This window comes from Falco rusticolus, chromosome 9, assembly GCF_015220075.1.
Source record: "Falco rusticolus isolate bFalRus1 chromosome 9, bFalRus1.pri, whole genome shotgun sequence".
In the NCBI taxonomy this organism is placed as follows: domain Eukaryota; kingdom Metazoa; phylum Chordata; class Aves; order Falconiformes; family Falconidae; genus Falco; species Falco rusticolus.
Window position 1 is genome coordinate 13,014,992 of NC_051195.1, and position 22,170 is coordinate 13,037,161.

The following is a 22,170-nucleotide window of genomic DNA, read 5'->3' on the forward strand; positions in this document are numbered from 1 at the left end:
ATAACTGAAATGTACCGTTCACAGACAAATGGCTTATGAGGAGGTAGGGAATTGTATCAGCCTAATTACGCCACAGCAAAAGCGTGTCTGTGTGTGCATGAAAAAAAAGAAAAAATTGGAATATTAAACATATCTTTATGTGCACAAGATCCTTTCTTTAAATAGCTGCATAGTTTTCTTGTCCCTTAGAGGTAAACAGAAAAGACAGAAAGCAAACTACTGAAATTAGTGACAGAAGCATAAAAGAAATGAGTTTCTCCCCTAAATGACTACAATAATATTTTCATTGAAGGGTTATCAGCTTCATTTACCTCAGAGTGCCATACCTGTTGAAGTTAATGTCTGGATAACTAGAGTACTCGGACTTCATCTTTGCATTGCGACGTGGAAAAGTACAGAAGAAAGCATTGGCTAGAAAACTAGCAATCTGTTCCTGTGACATTGTGATGGAGTGATTCATCTTTTGTTTCAGTAGAGGTATTGGCTACCAACAAAAGGAGGGGGGGCAGGAGAAAAGGGAGGGAAGGAGAGAGAAAAATAATTAGCTTACCCCTTTTAAATGAAAAAACAGGAGCACAAAATTACATTTGTTAAATTAGAGCAAGAGTAATTTAGGCCATTGGTGAACCCTTTAATCAGCCGCACCATTAAAGTCAAGAACAGATTATTCCAGACAATTCAGAAAAAGTTTGCTTGACAAACTGCAGATTTCTATCAATAATAAAAAGGAAGACCAAGAAAACACAACTTATCAAATAAAACCATGGGGAATGGAGAGGGGGAAAGTAGACGGGATGCTGCAAATCCTGAGCAATCTAAAAGCTGAAGTAAAACCCCACTTTCACAAACTGTACAGTTAGGAGCCCTTAAGGAATGCTTTCAGCTACAATAACTTTATTATACTTAATAAAGAAATGCTGAAGTCACACCACAAATCATCATTCTATGACTTGCTTTGAATTTCTTTCCATCCTACTTGAAGAAGTAACACTGATAACATTTGCAGAAAGTGCATGATTATCTGTTCTTTTATAATCAGAATGAACGGAAGCTCAGCTTTGCTTTGCTCTTCGGCTTGGAGTCTTCTTTAATATAAAACTAAACAAAGGGGCTGGGGGAAGGGGGGGCACAAAAATAAAACACCCTGAAGTTTTTTTGGAAAAAATCTTCCATTTTATCAGGTTTCAGCCTCCTGACATGGAATTTTCACTCACTACATTCATGGCTGCTGCTTTTTTTTTTTTTTTTTTTTTTTTTTTTAAGTTATGTGATAATACGGGGGGGGAGCGGGGAATATAATTCTGGATGCTAAGGAGTCCAGGAACTATTATAAGCCCACTTGACAGGAGAAAGGGAACACAGCTTTCACCTCTTCTCCCAGTATTCTCAGCCATCATCATCAGCCTAGCTCCAGGAGAGCCGAGTAGCTATGTTTTAATCCTTTCAGTTGTGAATATAGAAATTGCTACTGATTTAGATAGTTGAATACACAGCCCTATTTACTCCACAAAACAAACAAGTTTTCCTTCATTCTTATAACTACTACATTCACGTTCACTGAATCTCATTCTGTCTTCTGGCTATTTAATTAACAAGCTGTATTATGATGTCTGAAGTCACACAGCTAGAGGGGGGAAAAGAGCCTCAGAAGCTCTCTTTAATTAAAGTTCTACAAGCCTATAAAAATAGGATATTTTGGACAGTACGTTATATTGGAACAAATTTAGCTTTATGTCTAATGAAAAAAACCCGAATCTGACAAAGTTCTTAATTTGCACTGCCTAACAGTACATCATCTTTATAAAAGGCATTACTACATGAATTTGCAAGTCTTGCATTTGACTTTGTGTTCAGAAACTTCACAGCATTCTCAAAAACTTCCCCATCCAGTGACTAGTAAAAGAATTTTAAGAAATATTCATACTGTCTGAAATTACACGTCTACTGTAGGACCCCTGCAGCAGAATGAAATAGGGAGGTATTTTCCCTGCTCCCATCCAACAAAATCAATTTTGAAAATTGTAACAAAGAAGCTTACGAGTCATTCCCCTGCTAATGTGTTACCCATCATACATTCTCACTTACTTGATGAGTCCTATTCATTTTTATCAGCTTTACTACCTACAGAACTGATTCTCATAACAATAATGAACAGTTAAGGTTTTTATGTGTGCAAGTATTGTGATGGTCTAACCAGAATAAAATATGCTCCCATGTAAACAAAGGCTTTATGAAAATACTAATTCCAGGATTAAAAATTTTCTAAAATAAAAAAGACGTTTTAAGATTATTTAAGTATTTCAGTTTATAAATGTGGTTTTCAAAGCTGAAAAGCTGCATTGTCATTTCATTTAAGAAAAGGAAGGAGCGACTCCAGCATATAGAAAGGGAAGCGTTACTGAAGTTCAGACTAAAAATACGACAGCGAGATACGTTTTTTTACATTCCATTACAGATGTGCATTGTCCATTCTGCACTCTAGGCTTCAGCTACACTCAACACAAAACCTACAGCTTTTATTAAGAACATAACGTGATCCTGACATTTTGACCTTAGCCATTAGTTACAGTTTGAAGAGCAGCGGTCTGCCACAGAGCACTTAGCTGCGTTTACTTACCTGGGTGCAGATACTTGGGAGACAGAGCGCCAGCTTGACCATATCAGGAAGAATGGACTGGAACAAATGTTGAGCCTCTGCATCCTCAAGAACCTGTTACAAAGAAAGGAAAAAGGGAAAAAAAACCAAAGCATCTTTTACATCAGAAATAATGATTGTACAAGAAGTTTGTGAAAGCAGGACCCATCCAAAAGAAACGAAAGAAAACCAAAAACGTCCTATTAGCCTCATGCAAACCTGCAGCACTTTTCACTGTACCACCTCACTACATTTTCCCTTGCAATAGTCCTTTAACCAAAACACAGAAACAACTCTCAGAAGTTGCAGTTGAGAAAAACACGTCACCAAATACTGCATAAAGGAACCTTGAATAAGTTATCATTTGACTCTTTCCCCAACAATGAACCAAATTATCAACTTATAAAAATCACTACCTAACCACAAAAGTACTGGAACTATTTACTTCCCTTTCATATTCAGGTCAAAGTCCAAGACAAGTGCCTGTGCCATTCTCCTCTTAAGGACATAAGAAACACACTGCTGGGTCAGCTCAGTTGTCCTCTGCAACAGCAAGAAGCTACGTAAGAAAGCACGCAAGCCTGGGCCCTTTCTGCTGCCCATCCCCACCACCTTCTTTCAAAAACTATAGCCATTGGGGCACATACCTTAAAGGGTGCAGCCTGCCTGGTCCCACACTCTGAAGTTGCAATCTTTTCAGCCTCTTCCTGTAAGACAGCTGATCCTATGACTATTTTAGCTGCCCCTCTCTACCTGCTCTAACATTCTTCCCACGGAGAGACCAGAATTGACAACGCTCAAAAAAATGGGCATACCAATGCTTCACAAGGCTTCTATACTCAAGACAAGTCATATCAAACCCTTCTTATACTATTCTCAATTCCCTTCCTATTGACATGTTTGGCTGCCGAAGTGTATCAAGTCAAGGTATTCAGAGAAAGTGCAGGGTATCTCTTCTAAAGTTGCAACTGCCAGTTTTGAGCTCAACATCACGCACCCAGTGTTTAGATGAACCCACACACCCCCTGCACCCCCATTTGTGTATCATACATATATTTTTAGAAAGTGCAAAAGGCTCTTTAGATGGCCAATACTCTCCTTGAAAAGCTAGGATAGGCACACAAACGGGAGACTGTAAAACGAAAACCAAAAAGCTGTGCAGCTGCAATATGCAAAATGGCACAAAAGCATGCCATAGCCTCCAAAGTCTCATGCTCTGCTGTACGAACAGGCTGAAGAAGGATGAAGGAAAGAAAAACACATTCTCCATCTTTCTGTGCAGTGGTGCAGTTTTTCCCCTGACCTAATCCAGGCACTAGATGTGACTGGCTGTTACGTTGGCATGCTGTGTTTAGGGCAAGAAGCAGAAAGAAGAGAACACACAACATGCACTAAAGCTGGGGAATGGAAGATGAAGATCACAATTTGGCCTCCCTCCTTCCCCTACAACCAGGGAGTCTGTATTTGAGACAAATACCTTCCAGCAGTTTCTAAATTAAAACCATTAAAATTCTGAAACTGTGGCTTTAAAATTATAGAATATTATTTTTCAATTAAAACTGGAAAATAATTGGATTTACTACCAATTTCACACAAAAACGTTAGCAGACAGAATGGATGGAACAGCATCAAGGTATTATCAGCTTCAGTCTCTGCAACACTTAAGGCTAATTGCGAAATCACATAAAGTGAGCTTTTTATTCATATAATTAAAGCTTTGTAATTCACAATCGAAAGTTTCACAGAGACTTCAGAATGTAAAAAAAAAAAAAAGATACTGGCAATTGTCTTGAGAAGAGGAAAATACGATGCCTCCGATTCAAAGCATACTGTTCTCCATAAATGCCAAGCTGAAAATACTGTCTGAAGGCTAACAACTTCTGTTCTTCCAAGATCATTAAAATAACTATAGAAGTATCTCTGCTCTATTCCCTCCTGTTCCAAGTGATATAAAAGGGATAAGAGCACTCCGGAGATTAAAAAAAAACAAAACAAAACACAAACAAATGTTCAAAGGACGAACAACTTATGATAGGGAAGGGGGGAAAATAAAACAATCTCAATACCTACACAGTTACTTTCCACACATTATGTATGCTGCTCACAAAGACATACAAACAAGGTTTTAGTTCAAAATTTTAAATTGAAACAAGAACTTAGAACAGCAAACCTAGAAAACATGAAAAAACCCCTGAGATAATAGAGGAGGAATCCATGTAATATACAAAGTATTAGTGAAAGCCGATTTTTTTTTCAAGGTTAAAAAATGAACAAGATGCATATCTCTCTCTCCCCCTGCCCCCGTTCTTGGCCGTGTAGGTACCTGCGTATTTACACAGTACAAGTCAGATATTCAAAATTATGACCAAACCTTTAACACCATCTGCTCTAGCAGGAAACTTTGCTCTGTTCTTAGGCACAACGTTTTTAAGCGCCATGAAGTAACAAAATGAGCATTTAAAGGCTGGAATTTCAGATCTCAATACTAAAATGAATATGTAAGTTAAATCTAATCATAAGATGACATTTAACCTCAGATGTCTACCAGGCTGTCAAATTCTGATATTTTCTCCCCTTTGGGTAACACTTCCTCTTTTTTAAAGTTGACATATAAATAGTAGCTGCTATGCTTTGCTGACTGCCACAGACTATACAGTATCACTTATCTGGTGACACATTATGGCACTGGACTTTGTCACAGCTGTCAAGACTTCAACCTTTTCTTTATGCTTCTTTGAAAACAATATCATAATAGTATGAGACAATTTCTTCCCAAAACAGAAGCAGCTCAGCTCTGATGCAGAATGCATAACTACAAAGGTCACTTACACTCTGAAATTCTCCTTACCTTCCTAATGTACCAGAATATACTCTCCTCTCTACATTATTTCTATGCATGACTTTTACTAGACCTCCACTAACAAAAACTTCAAAATTTGGAGCTCTTAATGCCCAGAACTGTTCTCATTGGACTTCAGACAGATTATTCTTATATGTAAATGACAAATAAGCTGCCTTTTTCTTGAAAAGCCTTGGGTGCCATGAAAATCTTACTACACTTTCACAAGACCCAACAACTTCAAAAAGATGGTAACTGAGTTCACAGACCTTAACAAGAAACTCCTAACTCTGCATTGTTCTCTAATCAAACCATCCAGCAGCCTAAGCACCCTTGTTCTGAATACTCCCCTATTTAGGGAGAGATCTCCTAAATATTGTGGGGAAGCACATCAATAGTTCTCAAATTCAAACATAGCTTGTTTCTTCCTGGAAATGTTATGAATTCACAAAAGAGCTGCTGCAGTATGTAACCTAAGAACACTGTTGTTCAAGGACAGGTGCTGTTTGTTTCTTTAAAAGAAACCTCGCAACACTATCACCATCACAGACACACACACAAAAAAAAAAGAAGGCAAAAACCCCAAACAACCCCCCCAGCTTTCTCCCTAAAAATAACTCCTTGGGGAACTATACAGTCCTGTGCTTACCATTTATATCTGGAGACTATAACTCATTATTGAACAGTGACAGTAAGCCAGAAATATGTATCCCTTCTTGCTTTAAGTTTCTTTAAAATACTTAACGTAACTTGAGTCATGGCCACCTTCATGTAATAACAACTTACCCTTTCTGCCCATGAACTCTTCCTGCACAGCTAACATTCCAGCGAGGTTTTTATGAAAAAGAACACCTGCAAACCCTTGGCTGCTTGGCTCTTACCTCTTTTGTCCACTAAACCAGCATGCCACCACAGTTTCAGCTTTGCAGACCAACCATATCAATGTATATTCTCAGCTATGCTCAGTGCAACACCACCTGGTTTTATCTGTGACCATCTTTTCAGACTTTGAAAGCAGCAAAAAAGAACACTATCATGGAAAGTAAAAGTATTCCAGGATGTGGAATGCTGACACCACAACTACATCTGGCAGACATCACACAACGCAAAGGCCAACCTGAGAGAACCTAGCAACAGCACAGAGCATACCTGGTCCCAGAACTGAATGAAGATTTATTTAGAAGGAAACTCTCTTCAGGAAGCAGTGACTTGTACTGATGTAAAATCCAGCCTAGAGTCACATTATGTATTTTACTTACTTGTAGCTGCTGAAAGAGGGATACGTCAGTCTATCCCCCCAGACACACACACACACCACGTTTCACCAGTTCCCATGTTCATCTGATAATTTCTTGAGATCCTTCAGCTTGCTAACGCTACAGGAAAATAACTTGGGGGGTGGGTGGTATCAGGCGGGATAGTCTTCCTCTGCATTAATAAATCAAACCAGCCTACCACAAAGTCATGCATTATTAGATGTTGCACAGGGTGGGTGGTAGGTGAAACAGAACCAGTCACGCCCCTTGCCAATGGGCTATAAAAGGCAGATACCAGTTGCAACTCTTCTCGCTGAAAAAGCGGTTAGAATGAAGCTGTTACAACAAGCACCTCACTTTGAAGTAAATCTAGTACTTTCTACTCTGAAGTAAATCTAGTAGAAGCATCTGTATTGATTCACTAAAGCGCTTTCAACTGCGTACAAGCTTCTTCAAGGCTACAACTCTGTAAACCTTAAGAGAGACCACTGGATTTCCATTTGTTAAAAACTAACATCTGTTTTATAACTTCAGAGAAATTCTAAAATATGAAATGGTTATCAACAATTTTTGATAAAGGAAAATACATCAAGTATCATAGCAACTTTGTTTGTAAACAACTGATCAGTTTCTCCTTTCCTTATTATGCAAACATGTTCTTTGCAGCTTCCTTCAGGATTTGAAATAAAACCAAAACATATTGTTGACTTTCTTCACAGTCCTCCAATCGTGCAAAAAAGTTATTTAGGAATTAAATAAAAGCAGGGGTTATGCCCCAAGGGAAAAGTATATGGAAGCAGAGTTGCAAAGCATGACTTGCCTTTTGCTAAAGAAATCACTCTGTGATTTCAACAGTATTTGCAACTAGAGCGACTGATTAAATGAACATGACTTAGGGCTCCAATTCTTAAGATGCAAACAGCTCAGCGAGCTGTTGCAGAGGTAAGAGCTCTTGGTGAAACCTGCATTGCAATTTTGCAAAATGAACATTTATACTGCAGCAAAGAGGCCTGACTAAACATGGTCATAAGTAATGGCATCTTGTCACTATAAACCAGTCCTCCAAAATGTAATGAACAAGTATGCCTGACAGTCCTAATAAGAAGGATCTGAAGCAGCATGGGGTGATAGTGATGGTAGAGAGTTTATATCTAAATCTGACAGCTCATCAAACCAAACAAACTGCACATAGAGAACACAAATTTGGACAGCTCTATCTATCTCATGGGAAGGTAGAGTCATCACACCAACAGGCAACCAGCATGCTACGACAGCAATGGCTTAATGTTTTCAATTTGTTTGGTTTTATTTCCCCGTATTAACTTTTCTGGCAGGACAAGAACCAACTGAACCATGTTCTTAAGGATGAAGGGGAAGACCAGAGTGCTTCCTTCAGACTTTGTGTTTTTTATTTCCTAATTCTAACAGATTTTGACCTGACATTCTCCTTCCCAGCTGCCATAATGCCTCATGCACTTCAAATCACTTTGTTTCAGTTTATAAGTGCCCTGTACCATGTTACTATACTGAACTGCCTTTCCAGTAGCAGCTTTCCTAATTACTTTAATCATATGGTTAGAGGTGGTAACAGCCTCCTAACTAATTAAACAAGCTGCATAACTTCTGTACTTTATTCATAGTACATTCATTCTCCTAATTTCAGGAACAATTTTTTTCTTTCTTCGCTATCTTCTGATTGTCTCAAAAAATATCTCTGTATACTTTTACAGGGCATTAAGATCCACATGATGAATACTTCCACACTGAAAAACCTGGTTGCAAATAGAGGCAGACATAACATCATTACTGAACCTCCCTCAAGTCTGCAATTCAACAAAAATAATGAAGACAGATACATGAACAAAGCAATACTATTCACATTCCCCCAAAGAGAAAGATTTGCTCGGTGCCATATGCAAGGAATATGCAGGAGGAACATATCACGAGATCTAGGACAACTTGGAATGTTCTCCAGAAAAAGTTGATTGGCTTTTGTAATTTTGCAATTTTGGTGAAGATAATAGGGAAAGCAAAAAAAAAATGAAAAAAGTAAAAAATTGTTTTGGGAAACAAAGACAACAGGAACTTGTGTTTGAAGGCTTTGTTTCTTTGTAAGACTGTTAACAGTCACGTTCTACCTGTAAGTATTTAAAATGCTGCTTTTTTCATTCAGTACATAGACCCTATCTCCCTTCCAAAGGCTCCCATTTCACAGTTAAATGAGATGTAGAATAGTGCAAGAGCACAACTGAACTAGTTACAAGACATTGGTTCTTAAGCACTTTTGGATAATGTTAATTTTAATTTAGCTCTTTTTTGTTTTTTTAAAGTGTATTTCACAGAACTTTCCAGGCATCCTGAAGCATCCCCCTCACCATTCCCTTCCAGCTAAGGCTTTCCTTTGAGATGACATACAAAAACTTGAGCATACTTAAGCAGTCACAATATGCGGGTGCTCCTTTACTGCACTAAGCCATGTTGTCTTTTCTCTTTCTTCCAGAGCACCCTGTACTTACTTACTTGTTCTCCTGCCTCATACAGAAGCTACATACTTTTTATTTGCTGTTTAACACCTAAATTTGGTGGAGTCTAGATCCATGATTAGAACTACAACAGTGCCAATAAAACAACCAAGGCACTGTTTACAACATTTAAGTCTTACCTGAAAATAAACCAATGTCAGACTGCCAAACTACTCCCCCTTCTTCCCCTAATCCTTGTCATAAGTGCTTTTAAACATTATAGAATCCTAAAGGCAGACTTTCTCAATCTGTTATCTGGAACAGCTGGAAGAAGAAAAAAAAAATAATGAAAGAAGCCTAAATAAGTCCTTATCAGGTGACTAATGTATTTAAATTAAAACACACACACAAAAAAAAGCCTTCACTAAGTCATACCCTCTACAAAGCGTTTTCCTCTGGACAGGGAGTAGCTGAATTCTGCTTAAACATACCATGCCACAACTATCAATGTAGCTGGTACACAGAGAGGGACACTAGGCTGCAACCCACTAACTTGTGTATGCCTATGTAAAACAGCTTCTTTGTCATGTCAAATATTACACATATAAACAAGATTGAAACCTAGAGGCAAGGCGTGGGGTAGGGGGGATTTTAGTTCCCATTTTATTAAGTTAATAGCACCCAAAACTGCAGAAAGAATACTCTCATCTGCCTCCTTTAGTTCCCTTACAAAACCAATTCAATAGAACACACTTAGCTGTCAAATCCATCCCATTTCTTCAGCACTCGTCTGATTAGAAACCAAAGGAAGGACAAAGTAATCTTTGGAGGGAAAAAGGAAAAAACAGATAACGCTGGATTATGCAGAGAAGAATCTTATTTGAGAAGAAGAATGCTTCTGACATTTATCAAAACCACAAACTGACACTTCAAAAGGAAAACAGAAGACAGCTTACAAGGCAGAGGTTAATTCATGTTTAATTTTTTTTCCCCACTAAAGGCTCATTCACGTCTTCTGCCAATCCAACCCTGGAATGATTTCTCAGGTGTATCATCCCTAACAGCTGCAGCTTTGTTCTCAAACCTTTTCAACATTCTAAATAAAATCAGAGAGAAAAACATGTATTTATTTTTCCATCTCCTCTTCATGGGTTTAGAAGCCCAGTTTATACTTCCAAGGCACTGGAAATCTAACCTCAATCATTTCCATTACCAGTGAAACCTCAGTCCTGATTCTCTACAGGCCACCAATAGACTCTACCTGTACGCTCTTGCAAAGCGACTCTAGCATGACTAGAAGCATAACAACCATTTCCAAAGCACTGATAGAGTCCTGGAAAGAAAAATCAAATACTGCTTTCTAAATACTTTCTGGATACTCTCGGGAAGTACAAAGTAGTGGAAAGGACAATGACCTTGTTTCTACAGCAGGGTTGTAACACAAGGAGGAGGAAAAAGCATCTATCATCTGACTGACACACTAAAGGTGAAAACGATCCCTTTCCAGGTTCATTCAAAACTTACATTTCTAAACACAGTACGGGGGGGGGGGGGGGGGGGGGGGGGGGGAGAGATTAAATTCTGCTATCATTTAAGAAACTTCTGCTAGGAAGCATAAAGTAGAAACATTTGAAAGCCATCAGATATTTAACTACAACTTTTTTCAACCGCTTTGGAAATCAATAACCTTGGCACCAAAAGTTTCATGAGACACCACAGCTATTGCCCTTACAAAACTATTTTCTTTAACATTACAAAAAAAGTCCAGCACAGGCAGAAGGGAAAAAAGAAGGATCAACTAAAAACAACACAACACTGTAGTTTTCAACAAATCTATAAACTGCTTTTTGCTTGACTCAAAATCACAAATATCTTGAGGAAAACATCCAGTAATTCAGATTATATTGGCCAGATAAGAACCTCAGGCCATCTCCAGGGTACACACACTGCCACCTTTGCAAACCTGCTCTTTAAAGAATGCATGGCAACTATTAATAAACTCTGCATGGAAGCAATATAAACAAATTCAGTTTTTAAGATTAAAAAGGAGGAGAAAAAATGAGGAATATAGTTATAATACACTTCATTTACACTTTCACAGTCATTCTAACAATGGCAATGCCTCTTTATCCTTTCCCTGGTTCCACGTACACTTTTTCAGAGTGCTTCTCTTGAAAGCTTTGACCAGTGTTTTTTATTCTAACTACTCCAGGCATAAAACCAAAACAAAACCCACTGAAGGCATAAAGCAGCTAAGGAAAGCCACCACAACCAAAAGGAGGAGCTTCTCTTAAGTCATTTGGGATAGACAGGTGACCACATGAAAATAATGATTTACACATAATCCAATGGAAGCAAAGAAATCTGTCCATGAGCCCCCAGCCCCCAAAACAAAAAAAAACACCAAACAAAAAAAAGCAAACACCAGAAGATTACTTTTAAAAACACAACCTTTACATTTACTAGCTTTTTTCCCCTCTGTTTTTTGAAACGGGAATGTTCTCAATACAGTGAAAACTATGGAAGAGATCCTCAGGATGTATCTTTACATCGTCCCAAAGCATCAAGCATGCACAAACACTTAAGACACAATGTAATTACAACTCTACAGCTGGTATGTGTATATACCCCTTTCCCTGGTAGTTCTGAGTCAACAGTCTGATGCAATAGGCATTGCAATGGTGCTTACAAAACACCACTTGAAAGATACTCAACTGTTTTGCTGAGAAAGTACAGAAAACTAACAATAAGCTTGTAATTCAGTACTCAATGCTATTTCTCTGCTACAACACTTAGCTTCTAATGTTTTGAACGTGTACAAGATGCATATTGCCCCCACCCTAGAAAAGTTCACATTTTGTTCAATATGGGGATAAATTCCTTTCTGCTGCTGTGAAAAGAAAACCCTTCACGGCACACTCAAAAGACCTTTCAGTTTAGATTTTAAAAAGGTAATCTGATGTAATGAAAATTGTTTGAAGACATCTGGACTAAAATGAATCCAGCATGAAGCAATGGATAGGCTATTTTCAGCCTTGGGGCATTTTGTTTCTTGCTTAAAAGCCTACGTTTGTATGCTGACATCTTTGTACAACACTCACTTCTGTTAGTACTGTCTAGACAATTATAAAAATGATTTATCAAAAACCCAGTCACCAGAACAATTTGGTACCTTAAAATTCCTTCTCTTCCAGTATCACCGATTACAGCAATCATTTTTTCAAGCAGGTCATTCAAACAACAGAACATACAGGAAAGACTGACATGGTTCATAAGACCTGCTAGGAGACAAGACTGCAGTAAAGCCTTTTAGAACATAAAAATCTCCCAAGATATGCACATACTTAACAGTAGCAGGTATTCTTAAGCAGTTAAGTCTTTTTGAAATAAGCGAAAATCCAGAGCTCAACTGTAATCCAACCAGACTATGCTATAGTCGCATCAGCTTCAGATGATGCATTTACCGTCTTTTTTTTTTAGATGAAAAATTGAAATAATGGTAAAAAAAGAGAAGTATGATTTCCAAAATTGTCCAGGTAATTTCAAAAATTTCTTAAGGTTATTAAGTTTAAAGTTATTAAGTTAAGGTTATTAAGGTTCAGACCACACACACACACTTAAAGTCTGTGTGGTTCTGTGGCTGTTTGAAATCTTGCAATTGAAGTACAGTACTTCGTTGACAAGACCGTTCTTAACGTCATTCAAAACAGCTCAGTGATACCAAAACACAACCAATTCTTCTTGGAGAAGCAGCAGATATACTGCCAAATTTTGCACATCTGATTTTTCTGCTCAGTTCTTACACATTTCATGTGCTCAGTCTTAACTCAATTACTCGCCTCTGACACATTTTCTGAAAGTACCAAAGGTCAAACGTGCCAGTATATTACATAGTAACATACGTTCAAATGAGAAACTATAGTCTGCCAAAAGAGTGCACTAAGCATATTCTGTAGATATTATCCCAGGTTTTCCTAGGTTTATGCCACACTTCAGCAATTCAGTAAGACACATTTGTTAGTTTTTCAGTGAAATATCAGTTTTCTTCTATTTATTTTAATTATTCCTAAGTGCAAAGCATTGACTAACAGTAACAAGACTCATTGTAGTATGCTCCACCACTCCTCACTTCAAGAATAAATCTCTTACATTCTGGAATCTGCTCAGAACACCTGTGGTAGAAAAAGTGATACCTTAGAAAGTGTGTGCACATATCCATATGAATATTGCTAGGCCAAAATTTAAATAGTAGGGATCTGTGCAAATGAAAAGTAATTTCTACTACAATAATTATCTTCAATTTTGTTTTTTTAAAAAAAGGAAAACAGACTTTTGGAAGAGCAAAACACCTGTAATAAAGCTGTGTAGTATTCATGGAAAATACATAAAGTTTTTCTAATTTAATTTACATATTTGTCTTGCATATTATATATCAAGTGTATGTATTTCTAAATGGTATTTATGGAAAATTCAAAAATGGTATTAAGTGAGTTTCTAGAAATTTACAGTCGACACTTGCACATAAAAGCAGACAGTAACTAAGCCTCACGTCCTGACTGCTCCAGACTTTTTTAAAAGGATCTAGCATCCAGAAGTATGACTGTCATGCAAGTTTTAATGGAAAGAAGCAGGGAGAAATAGGACTCCTTTTCTAATCCTGTTTCAAAACTAACGACAGCTGTAATTGTAAGACAAACATTTTTAATAGCCCATATTTTATATCATGTGAAAGCATAACTAAAGGGTAAATAAAAATAGCAATATATTCCTTCAGCTTGACAACTGACCTGTTTTCTGGCTACACAGCTTTTTATCAGATTTTTGGATAAGCTGAGAATTGTGCCCTACCAAAAAACCCACAAACAAACAAACCACCAAAAAACCCAGCTAGCAGCCAGTTTGGAGGCTAAAAACATTGAACTTATGCTTGACTGGAAAAGGAGAAAAAAAGCACAGATAAAATGGTCTGGTACATTCTTCCTTCATGCTGAAGGTTCTTCTCTGCAATTAAGTATGGACAGGAGGAGAAGAGACTGGTCTTTTTTAAAGAACACGATCATGTTTCTTTCAACCTCTTGGATAAACCCAAATGTCAAAGTTATTCAGCTTCTTTCATAACACAGAAGGATTTCCTGATGCTGAATTTATAAGGAAATCAACAGCAAATATGCATATCCTGGACATTAAACAGATTGACCGGCTTCAAACAGCTTTCCCAACAGACAAAAAGACCACAAGACATCCATAAGCCGACACACACATGCTTTTTTCCTACACTAAACCCCAAATCTTATAGTTGGAAACTGAGTGTTATACAGTGGAGAAGATGACAGCATCTTTGTAAAGATATCGACAGCATATCCCCCCTTTAAGTCTTCCTGCTTACGTCAAGTAGGCACCAAGGGTTTCAAGTTCTGCAGAGAGCTGAAAAAACAAAATTTAAAAGGCCTAAGTGCCTTCAAGTGATGTTCATTTGTCCTCCTAAAAGAAGCTAGCATATAGATCCCCATGCCTTTCTGTCAGCAACGTCTCATATTGGTACTACACCACAATGGGGGTACTACACCACAATGGGGCCCACGTGACAAGGCCACTTCTGCCTCTCAACTTCAATCCAGCAGTTTAAGAATGTAAACACGGACAAAAGCTCATGAAAGCCCATCAACAAAAGGTGCCCAGAAAAGTTAACAGCACAAAAAAACAAGCAATCAGCAGCACTTCCTCACAACACTTTTACTTGCAGTGATCAGTTTCAGAAATCTCCAGAATCTGTCACAGTATCTGTGTAGATGTCAATGGGATTTTTCTGCCAGCAATTTCTCCAAATCCCTTCAGAACCTGGTGTAAAGCCATAGCATCCTCTACATGCCCAGACAAGGAGTTCCACAGCCTTTCATTCAGTATCTAAACAATTACTTGCTTTTGCCTGGTTTTGAAATCCTTACCTGATAGGAACACTCCTCTGGTGTTCTTTAACTGTTGTACTGAAGAATGAACACTCATTTCCTCTTCACCCTCTCCTACATATATTTTGGACACCGCTGTTATACCCATTCCTCACTCCTCTCAACTAAAATGAAAAGATGAAACACTCCTAGCTTATTCAGATATTCCTCACACGGGAAGTATTACATACCTTTACACCATTCCCGACTCCTCTCGTTCTATATTCTCCATTTCACAGACAAACTTTCCACCAAGATGATCAAGCTCAAAGAGTCCAGACAAACATAAAAGTAGTTATGGATACAACGTGAATATCTACAAGATTTATTGTGATCCATTTTCAGATGACTCACAGCTCCTCAGACACCCACTGACTATGCAACACAGATTTACCTAAACGCCAATCTTCAGTCTGTGCTTCTTAAGAGATTGGCAATCAAACCTCTACCTGAACTATTTGCAATTTCCAAAACATGAGTAATCATCAGGTATCACAGTTTTCCTTTTAATGACACCCCCGAGTACTGCATTTAATCCTTTTCAGCTCTGAACAGCGTACAGATATTAACTCACAAATTAACATTTTAAACACAAGTATTTGGGGAATCCTAAATGCTAACAGTCCTGCATACATGAGTCACTCTTCCGGCTTTGCATACACCAAAAAGCAGCAAGAGTAGCTAAAACTCAGATGACTAGATCTGATTATTTCTTTTTATTGAAGTGTATCAGGAAAGCCTGTAACTTCGATAACTTGCAAGTAAGACTTGAAAAGCATATGAGCCTTATTCCTTAGTTTTCCTGCACTAAAATGATGTACATGCTATAGTTCTTCTCTATGCGTCAAAGGAGTTTAGAAGACTGAAATTAATCCACGTGAGAAATAAAAGCCCCCATTGTTGTTTTGGTGCCTGCAGAGCTCCTTTTTGCCACTTTCAGTGTCCTACATATTTTTTCAGTAGATTTGTTATTAACTGAAGTACTGCTGCTAAATCTCACAAGTTCTAGATGGGACCAAGTAACTCGGTTTGATACAGCTCTACTGTGAAGACAAAAATGTTTAAGTTGCGAAGCTGTTCACCAACTGATTCACCTCAAAAGAACTTAGATTTTAATGACAGAGGTTCTATATCATGAAGGTTTCCAAAGCTTCACAACATAAATCCTGCTGACTAAAGTTCTTGTATACTATGCAACTAAAACTGGATTTAAAAGAAGGAGGACCTTTAAAGAAAGTTATGCACTGCTTATACGATGTCATGTCATTTTCAGATTTAAGCACTCCTCTGTTCCTGAAAGAGCAGGGCAGATGCAAGCAGTAAGAGGAAGAGTTCATAAAACAACATTAACAAGAATTACGTTTAAGCTCTGAGAGATTTTAAAGCAATATGATAAAAACAAAACATGTCCAGAACAAACAGGCCCCATCTAGAGCAGCAGACCATGCGACTGTCTTAACTGATAAAGCCTTACTTCTCCCCTTAAATAAAGTTGATGTTGCAGATTAGCCTAAGACACAGGCCTTGAACAACCTCACTTTTTTTTCTCCACACACTTGGGAAAAAGCAAAAGAATTTACTCTTGCCTGGAAATGGAAGGGCAAATCTACAAGAAAGAAAAATAAAAACTATTACAGTATGTAGCGCTGTTGATGAAAAACATGTAATAAATTCCCAGCCTATCATCATTCACACCAATAAAGCTCATCTACAACACACTGTGGGTCCAGAGACAGCTCCATCCAGAGCTGTTTCTTCTCCTTTCCTTTTCTGTTGGTTAACTCTTTCCCGCCTGGCTTCTACATAAGTTCTGGAGAAACAGATGCAGGGATAATTTCCAAGTGACAAAAATTTTGCAAGTAAGAAGAAAAATGTTAGCACTAATAATTTTCATCCACTAAGTAATAACTTGAATAAATCCTAAGCCTCTTTGCAAATATTAACAAACAGATGGCAAAACAAATCAACACAACTGTGGAAATTCTGTAGAGGACAACCAAAACCATCAGACATCTGAGGCAAACCACTAAGAGCTTTACGTACATTACTGTTTCTTTTCAAAAACTCATGGTACCCATCAAAAAAACTCAAAGCTTCCAAACTTACTTCACACTACAAATAGGAATTTTACTTCCACACATTAACTGGCATCCAAAAGAATCTTTTTAAAATAATAAGGGCTCCCTCTTCTGACAACACTTGGAACAAACTGTAAAGCTAGTCAGCCCGTACATGTCAGGGGATGCTGTTTTGGAAAAAAAGCCTGGCTCACATACATGACATTTATTTCCCATTAGTTAAGAAAGCTGAAAGTGTTTGAATCTTTATTCTATCTATATCTAAAGGAAAATAAACTTAAGTCAAATAAACCTGTAATTATTGTTAAGATAAGAAAACTGATTTAAATCCTACTTGTAAGATTCAGAAGTAATGTATATTTTTAATGTGTAACTTGGAAAGAAACTACCTCAAATAGGAAACACAATGTAAGACTGATATGAAAGCATAGAACAGATATTAATTTTAATAATAATGTGAGCTGTGTCCAGAATCAGAAGATAAAATAACAAACGGTCCTTTATAATTTATGAAGCACAGACCTACTGAAGTAGTATCTGAATACAGTGGTCTCAAATCAATAGACACCATTAATTTGTGGACCCAGCTCCCTTCTAAATTAGACAACAAAATTCTTGGTTAAGAAATGCATTGGAAGTCAATAGTGTCCAAGAATGTAAATAGATGAGGATGACACTCTGCTTTCATCTTTTTTGTTTAACATATATTTGTGACTATTTCTCCCTCTGCTGAGCTGCTCCTCCTCCTTTTGGGCTGATTACTCAAGCCAGCTTTCCTTTCAACCAACCCTCTCAACTTTTGCTGAGCAAAAGTCACCTGAAACAGTTCCCCTGTTCCCTCAAAACCGTAAGATAAACAAGAAAATACAAATGCCAATGGTAGACTCCTGAACATTAACTGTGAAATGTATTAACCTCAAAAGCCACATTTCATTACAGTGTATTTAGGTCATTTCCACAGAAGATCTCAACTTCTAACTCAACAGCTACTCACTTAAACAAGGCATCTGCTTTCAAAGCCTGTTTTTAGTCTGTCTATTTACAAAACCTGAGTTCAGACATCCCTTCGTAACAGAAAAGATTTAAACATCTCCCTACAAGATGTATTCCCTCTGTATGTTCTGTTCACTGAACACATTCAATAAACAGAGCCACAGTAAAATCTTGCTTCTGTGGTCTACAAGGAGCCACCGTCATATAGCGCTTCACTATTCTTTATTTAATATACTGCTGCACACTCTTCACCTTGGTCTAAAATTCATGTTTTGAAACAGCTCTCCCCACTTCACCTGGGAGCCTCACAAGTAAGATATCATTCCCAGGTGACAGAAATTTCCTTTTGACTCTCAGTGAAGGACTGATGCCCAATATTATAGTTTATTTTCCTATTGTTCCTCTCTTCTCTGGAGAGAGCTGAGATTACTTACTCTCCCTGGCAGATGACCTCTGAATCTGATTATCCACAGTTTCGGAACTCCCAAACGCATAATATGAACGCATCAGGGCAAGCTCGGTTGCATTTGTAGCAATATGATGCAAATCTGGTATCTTCCCAAGTCAGATTTTTACATAAATAGTGCTTGTACTTCAAAACATTCTAAAAATTTAAATATGTATTCTTTAATAACACAAGAATTAGTGTGTTATGAATAGTTATGTATAGAAGACAGCAAACAGTTGAAGAGGCCAAGGTAATTTTGGTTAGTACAAGAGTCAATATGAGCAAATAGGCCAAATATCCACAGCCTCTACCATCCAGCCACGACAGCCTCAAAAACAGAGACACCCCACAGATGACAGGAGGAAGCACTAAACTGGCAAGATGGGCAAACAAAGTAGCTCTCGTGGCTGGTACATATGATACCACTTTTACAGGTGTCTTCTGTCAGTAATAACAAGACTGTGTTGCATGCAAAACAAAACTCGCTCTGCAAAACAGTATTCCCCATACACTATGGAAACAGGCAATAGAAAGAACAGTTCTTCTGATCACATGAAGCAAGCAGATATTATTTTAAACATACGTAACTAACAAAATGAGCTTCAAATCAAATTCATTTTCCACTGAACCTTAATACAGCTTAGCAAGCCCCTCCTAAGAAAAAAAGCGCACGTGTTTTTAAAGCACTTCTGAGCTGGTGGAAGAAAAACACAATTTCTGTTGCATCTCATTTAATCTCCCATACCACTTTAATTAGCATAGTTTCTGATTGTCAGTCAGGACGTACATTAATAACGGTCCGACTTGCATTTGTCACCTACTATTGATTTTTTTTTCCCAGCCTCTTCCAGGAAGGCAACATGAAGTCATAAAACCCACCGCAATCTTTCAAAGACTCTACAGTTTAGTTTCATCGTCTCAGCATACAGCAAAATCTTACTGTTAGAGCAGCAAAGCACAGTCTATACAAACACCACTGCAATATAACAGTAAAGCTGTTTAAAAAAGGAAAAATACGACCAACATTTTTTTAAAAAAAAAGATACCATTACGCTAGAAATATTACTACAAGTCCTTAATAAATCTGGTTTTCATAAAACAGAGAAAACGCATTTCCCACCTTACCTTCAGTAACCTTAGGTGTTACTGAAGCACCAATTAAGCCCTTAAGATTTAAAATTAACCCAGTTTATAAAGTATAATTATCATTTCAACTGAAGTTACCAGACGAGTAACTGTCCACATTGGTGTCTGCAAAATCTTTACTCTCAAAAGGGGAAATAAAGCCAAAAGCATTGAGATACAGAAACAAAGCAGTCACTTAGATTTTACTTTTCTTCCTATTTGAAATCAACTTGGTTTACCTTCTCACAGAAGTCGCTAAGAGCTGTGAAGTCCCATTTCTTGGAATAAGCAACATTGTATCTCAGTATAGCTTCCTAGGGAAAGAGCACATCAAAATGAAGCTTAGAGATACTTAACAGAAGAAAAACGATGTTATGAAATTTCATTTTTGAAGGGACAGTACCATCTAGTGGCTAAAACCTGTCACAGAGCCCATCAAAATCCATAGAAGTGTATTAATACGGTGCAACTCCATGACACTGAATCCTGTATTTTAGGTTTAGCATTGAATAAGCTTTAGCCTACAGGCTTTTCCTAGCACAAGACAAGGCATCCTTGGACCTGCCTACAACACACAACTAACATTCCACAGCCTGTGCTTGCTTGCTTTAAAAATACAAAAAGAGTCCCTCAGCAATATAGCAGAAGTTTTACCAGTTTAAAAACTTACAGAAGCAGGACCACAACAAAGTTAAACAGGTACTTCACAACAACAACCACCACCTTCAAAAAATTGTCAAGAAAAAATACCAAATAAAATAGTATCATCAAGGAAAGTTTCATTAGTTGCTGGGGGAATGCTATTTATTTATTTTTAAAGTTTATCTGTAGCTTTTCCACCCTTCTCCTTCCCTGCCTTTTAGGTATAATCAAATTATTATTCTTCACAAAAAACGTAACTGCAATTTTAAGCTTCTCCAAATCACAATTTGTTAAAAGCCAACAAGAACTCTAAGAGTTATTACCAGAACATTTAGTCTTCACAATTTACAGATTTTTGTCAGCGGTTTGAATTGTTGCAATTTTTGTGGACTCCACCAGCACGAACACTTACTGTTTGAAACTCTCTCACCTGTGTGTTGCCCTATGATCTGGTTACAGAAAAAGCCCACGTTACGTTTGCCACAAACTAGTAGATACTGCCGGACAAACACAGTTTATAAATGACAATTCATTTTAATAATAGCTAATAAATTCAGTGGCAACACATAAGACTATTAAAGACCCCTAATTCATTAGGGAATCCCTTGAACAGCACAGATTTTTTTAAAAAATTATTTCTGTACGTGAATAAGCAAATAGGACTAAGCCAGAATCGCTAACAGTACACAGTGAACCTGAATGTACTTTTTATGCATATAGACTTGATTTCAAATTGACAAGCTTACCTTCAAATCATGTGAGCACGTAAATTTGTTAAGTAAGGCTGTTTGGATTAGTTCCCATCGACTTCCAGCAGTTCTGTCTCCATTCTTTAAACCAAAAGCCCAAAACAAAGTCAGATTAAGTTATTCAAAACAGAATGACATATTTACTAATAATTTTCTTCCTTGCCCCATTTTTTGAAATAAAGTTTGCTTTATTTGTGAAGGCCTTTAAAAATAAACCACATATTCTGAATAACTGTGAAGCACTTCTGCAGTTCTAGAGTCCCCTGCATTTAACTTCCTTAAGGTTCCCTTTTAACTGAAGCTACAGATAAAACATGACCACACTTAATAAAATACACAATTCAAAACTCAAAAACTAACTTTATAAAAAACAGTATTAAGAACATTAAGGGCACAGATTATAAAAGCATATTGCTGTGGCTGACTTGCACTAACCCAAATGTAAGACAACCTGTGATACTGTTCCTCAACAGAAAGTCTTACTGCCCACTGCAATCAGTAACAACAGTTCCTGTAAGACCACCACGAGGGCAGATACAACTCATCTTGCTCAACTGGCAACAAAGACCTTATCAACACTTTTCCTCTGAAACATCAATTAAATTCATTTTATACTGTATCTTTAACATTGAAAACTTAAAAGATTTAATTTTTTAAGAGTACTTCCTAGAGGCTATAAAAATCATCTGTTTCAGATTCAAGCATCAATAATCATGATAGTGTCTTCACTACAGGACACACTTGCTGATGTTACCACAGTCTAAAGCATTTCAGTGGGTACGTTTAAGTAAGTCTCGAGCAGTAACAAGAAACTGCAAATGAACAAACCACGCAGGGCCAACCCTAACCTCTCTGCCATTGTTTCATCAGAACAGCAGTCAGATACACCTCACTATCAGCAATACCTGACAGAGTATTATGAATTTGAAACCACATTTTGATTATTCACATCTGTTGGCATCCCAAATTGCTTCACCAAAAAAACCCCAAACCCAAAC

At 37.5% G+C, this 22,170-nt stretch overlaps 1 protein-coding gene across 8 annotated transcripts in view; it reads right to left on the minus strand.

The window, feature by feature from the left end:
* Positions 1 to 22,170, minus strand: part of PARG (poly(ADP-ribose) glycohydrolase) — a 71,082-nt gene that overhangs the window by 37,985 nt on the left and 10,927 nt on the right. For 5 of the 8 annotated variants that reach the window (XR_005106040.1, XM_037398995.1, XM_037398993.1 and 2 more), the window contains exons 6-9: positions 21,170 to 21,253; positions 20,021 to 20,095; positions 2,618 to 2,710; positions 312 to 484 (exon numbers count right to left, since the gene is read on the minus strand). Coding sequence is in view for 7 of the 8 variants with exons in the window: in XM_037398995.1 (XP_037254892.1) it covers positions 312 to 484; positions 2,618 to 2,710; positions 20,021 to 20,095; positions 21,170 to 21,253 (425 nt within the window). In the remaining variant the exon portion in view is untranslated. The remainder of the gene's footprint in view (positions 1 to 311; positions 485 to 2,617; positions 2,711 to 20,020; positions 20,096 to 21,169; positions 21,254 to 22,170) is intronic. The other 3 variants (XM_037398992.1, XM_037398991.1, XM_037398994.1) reach the window with 1 other exon arrangement.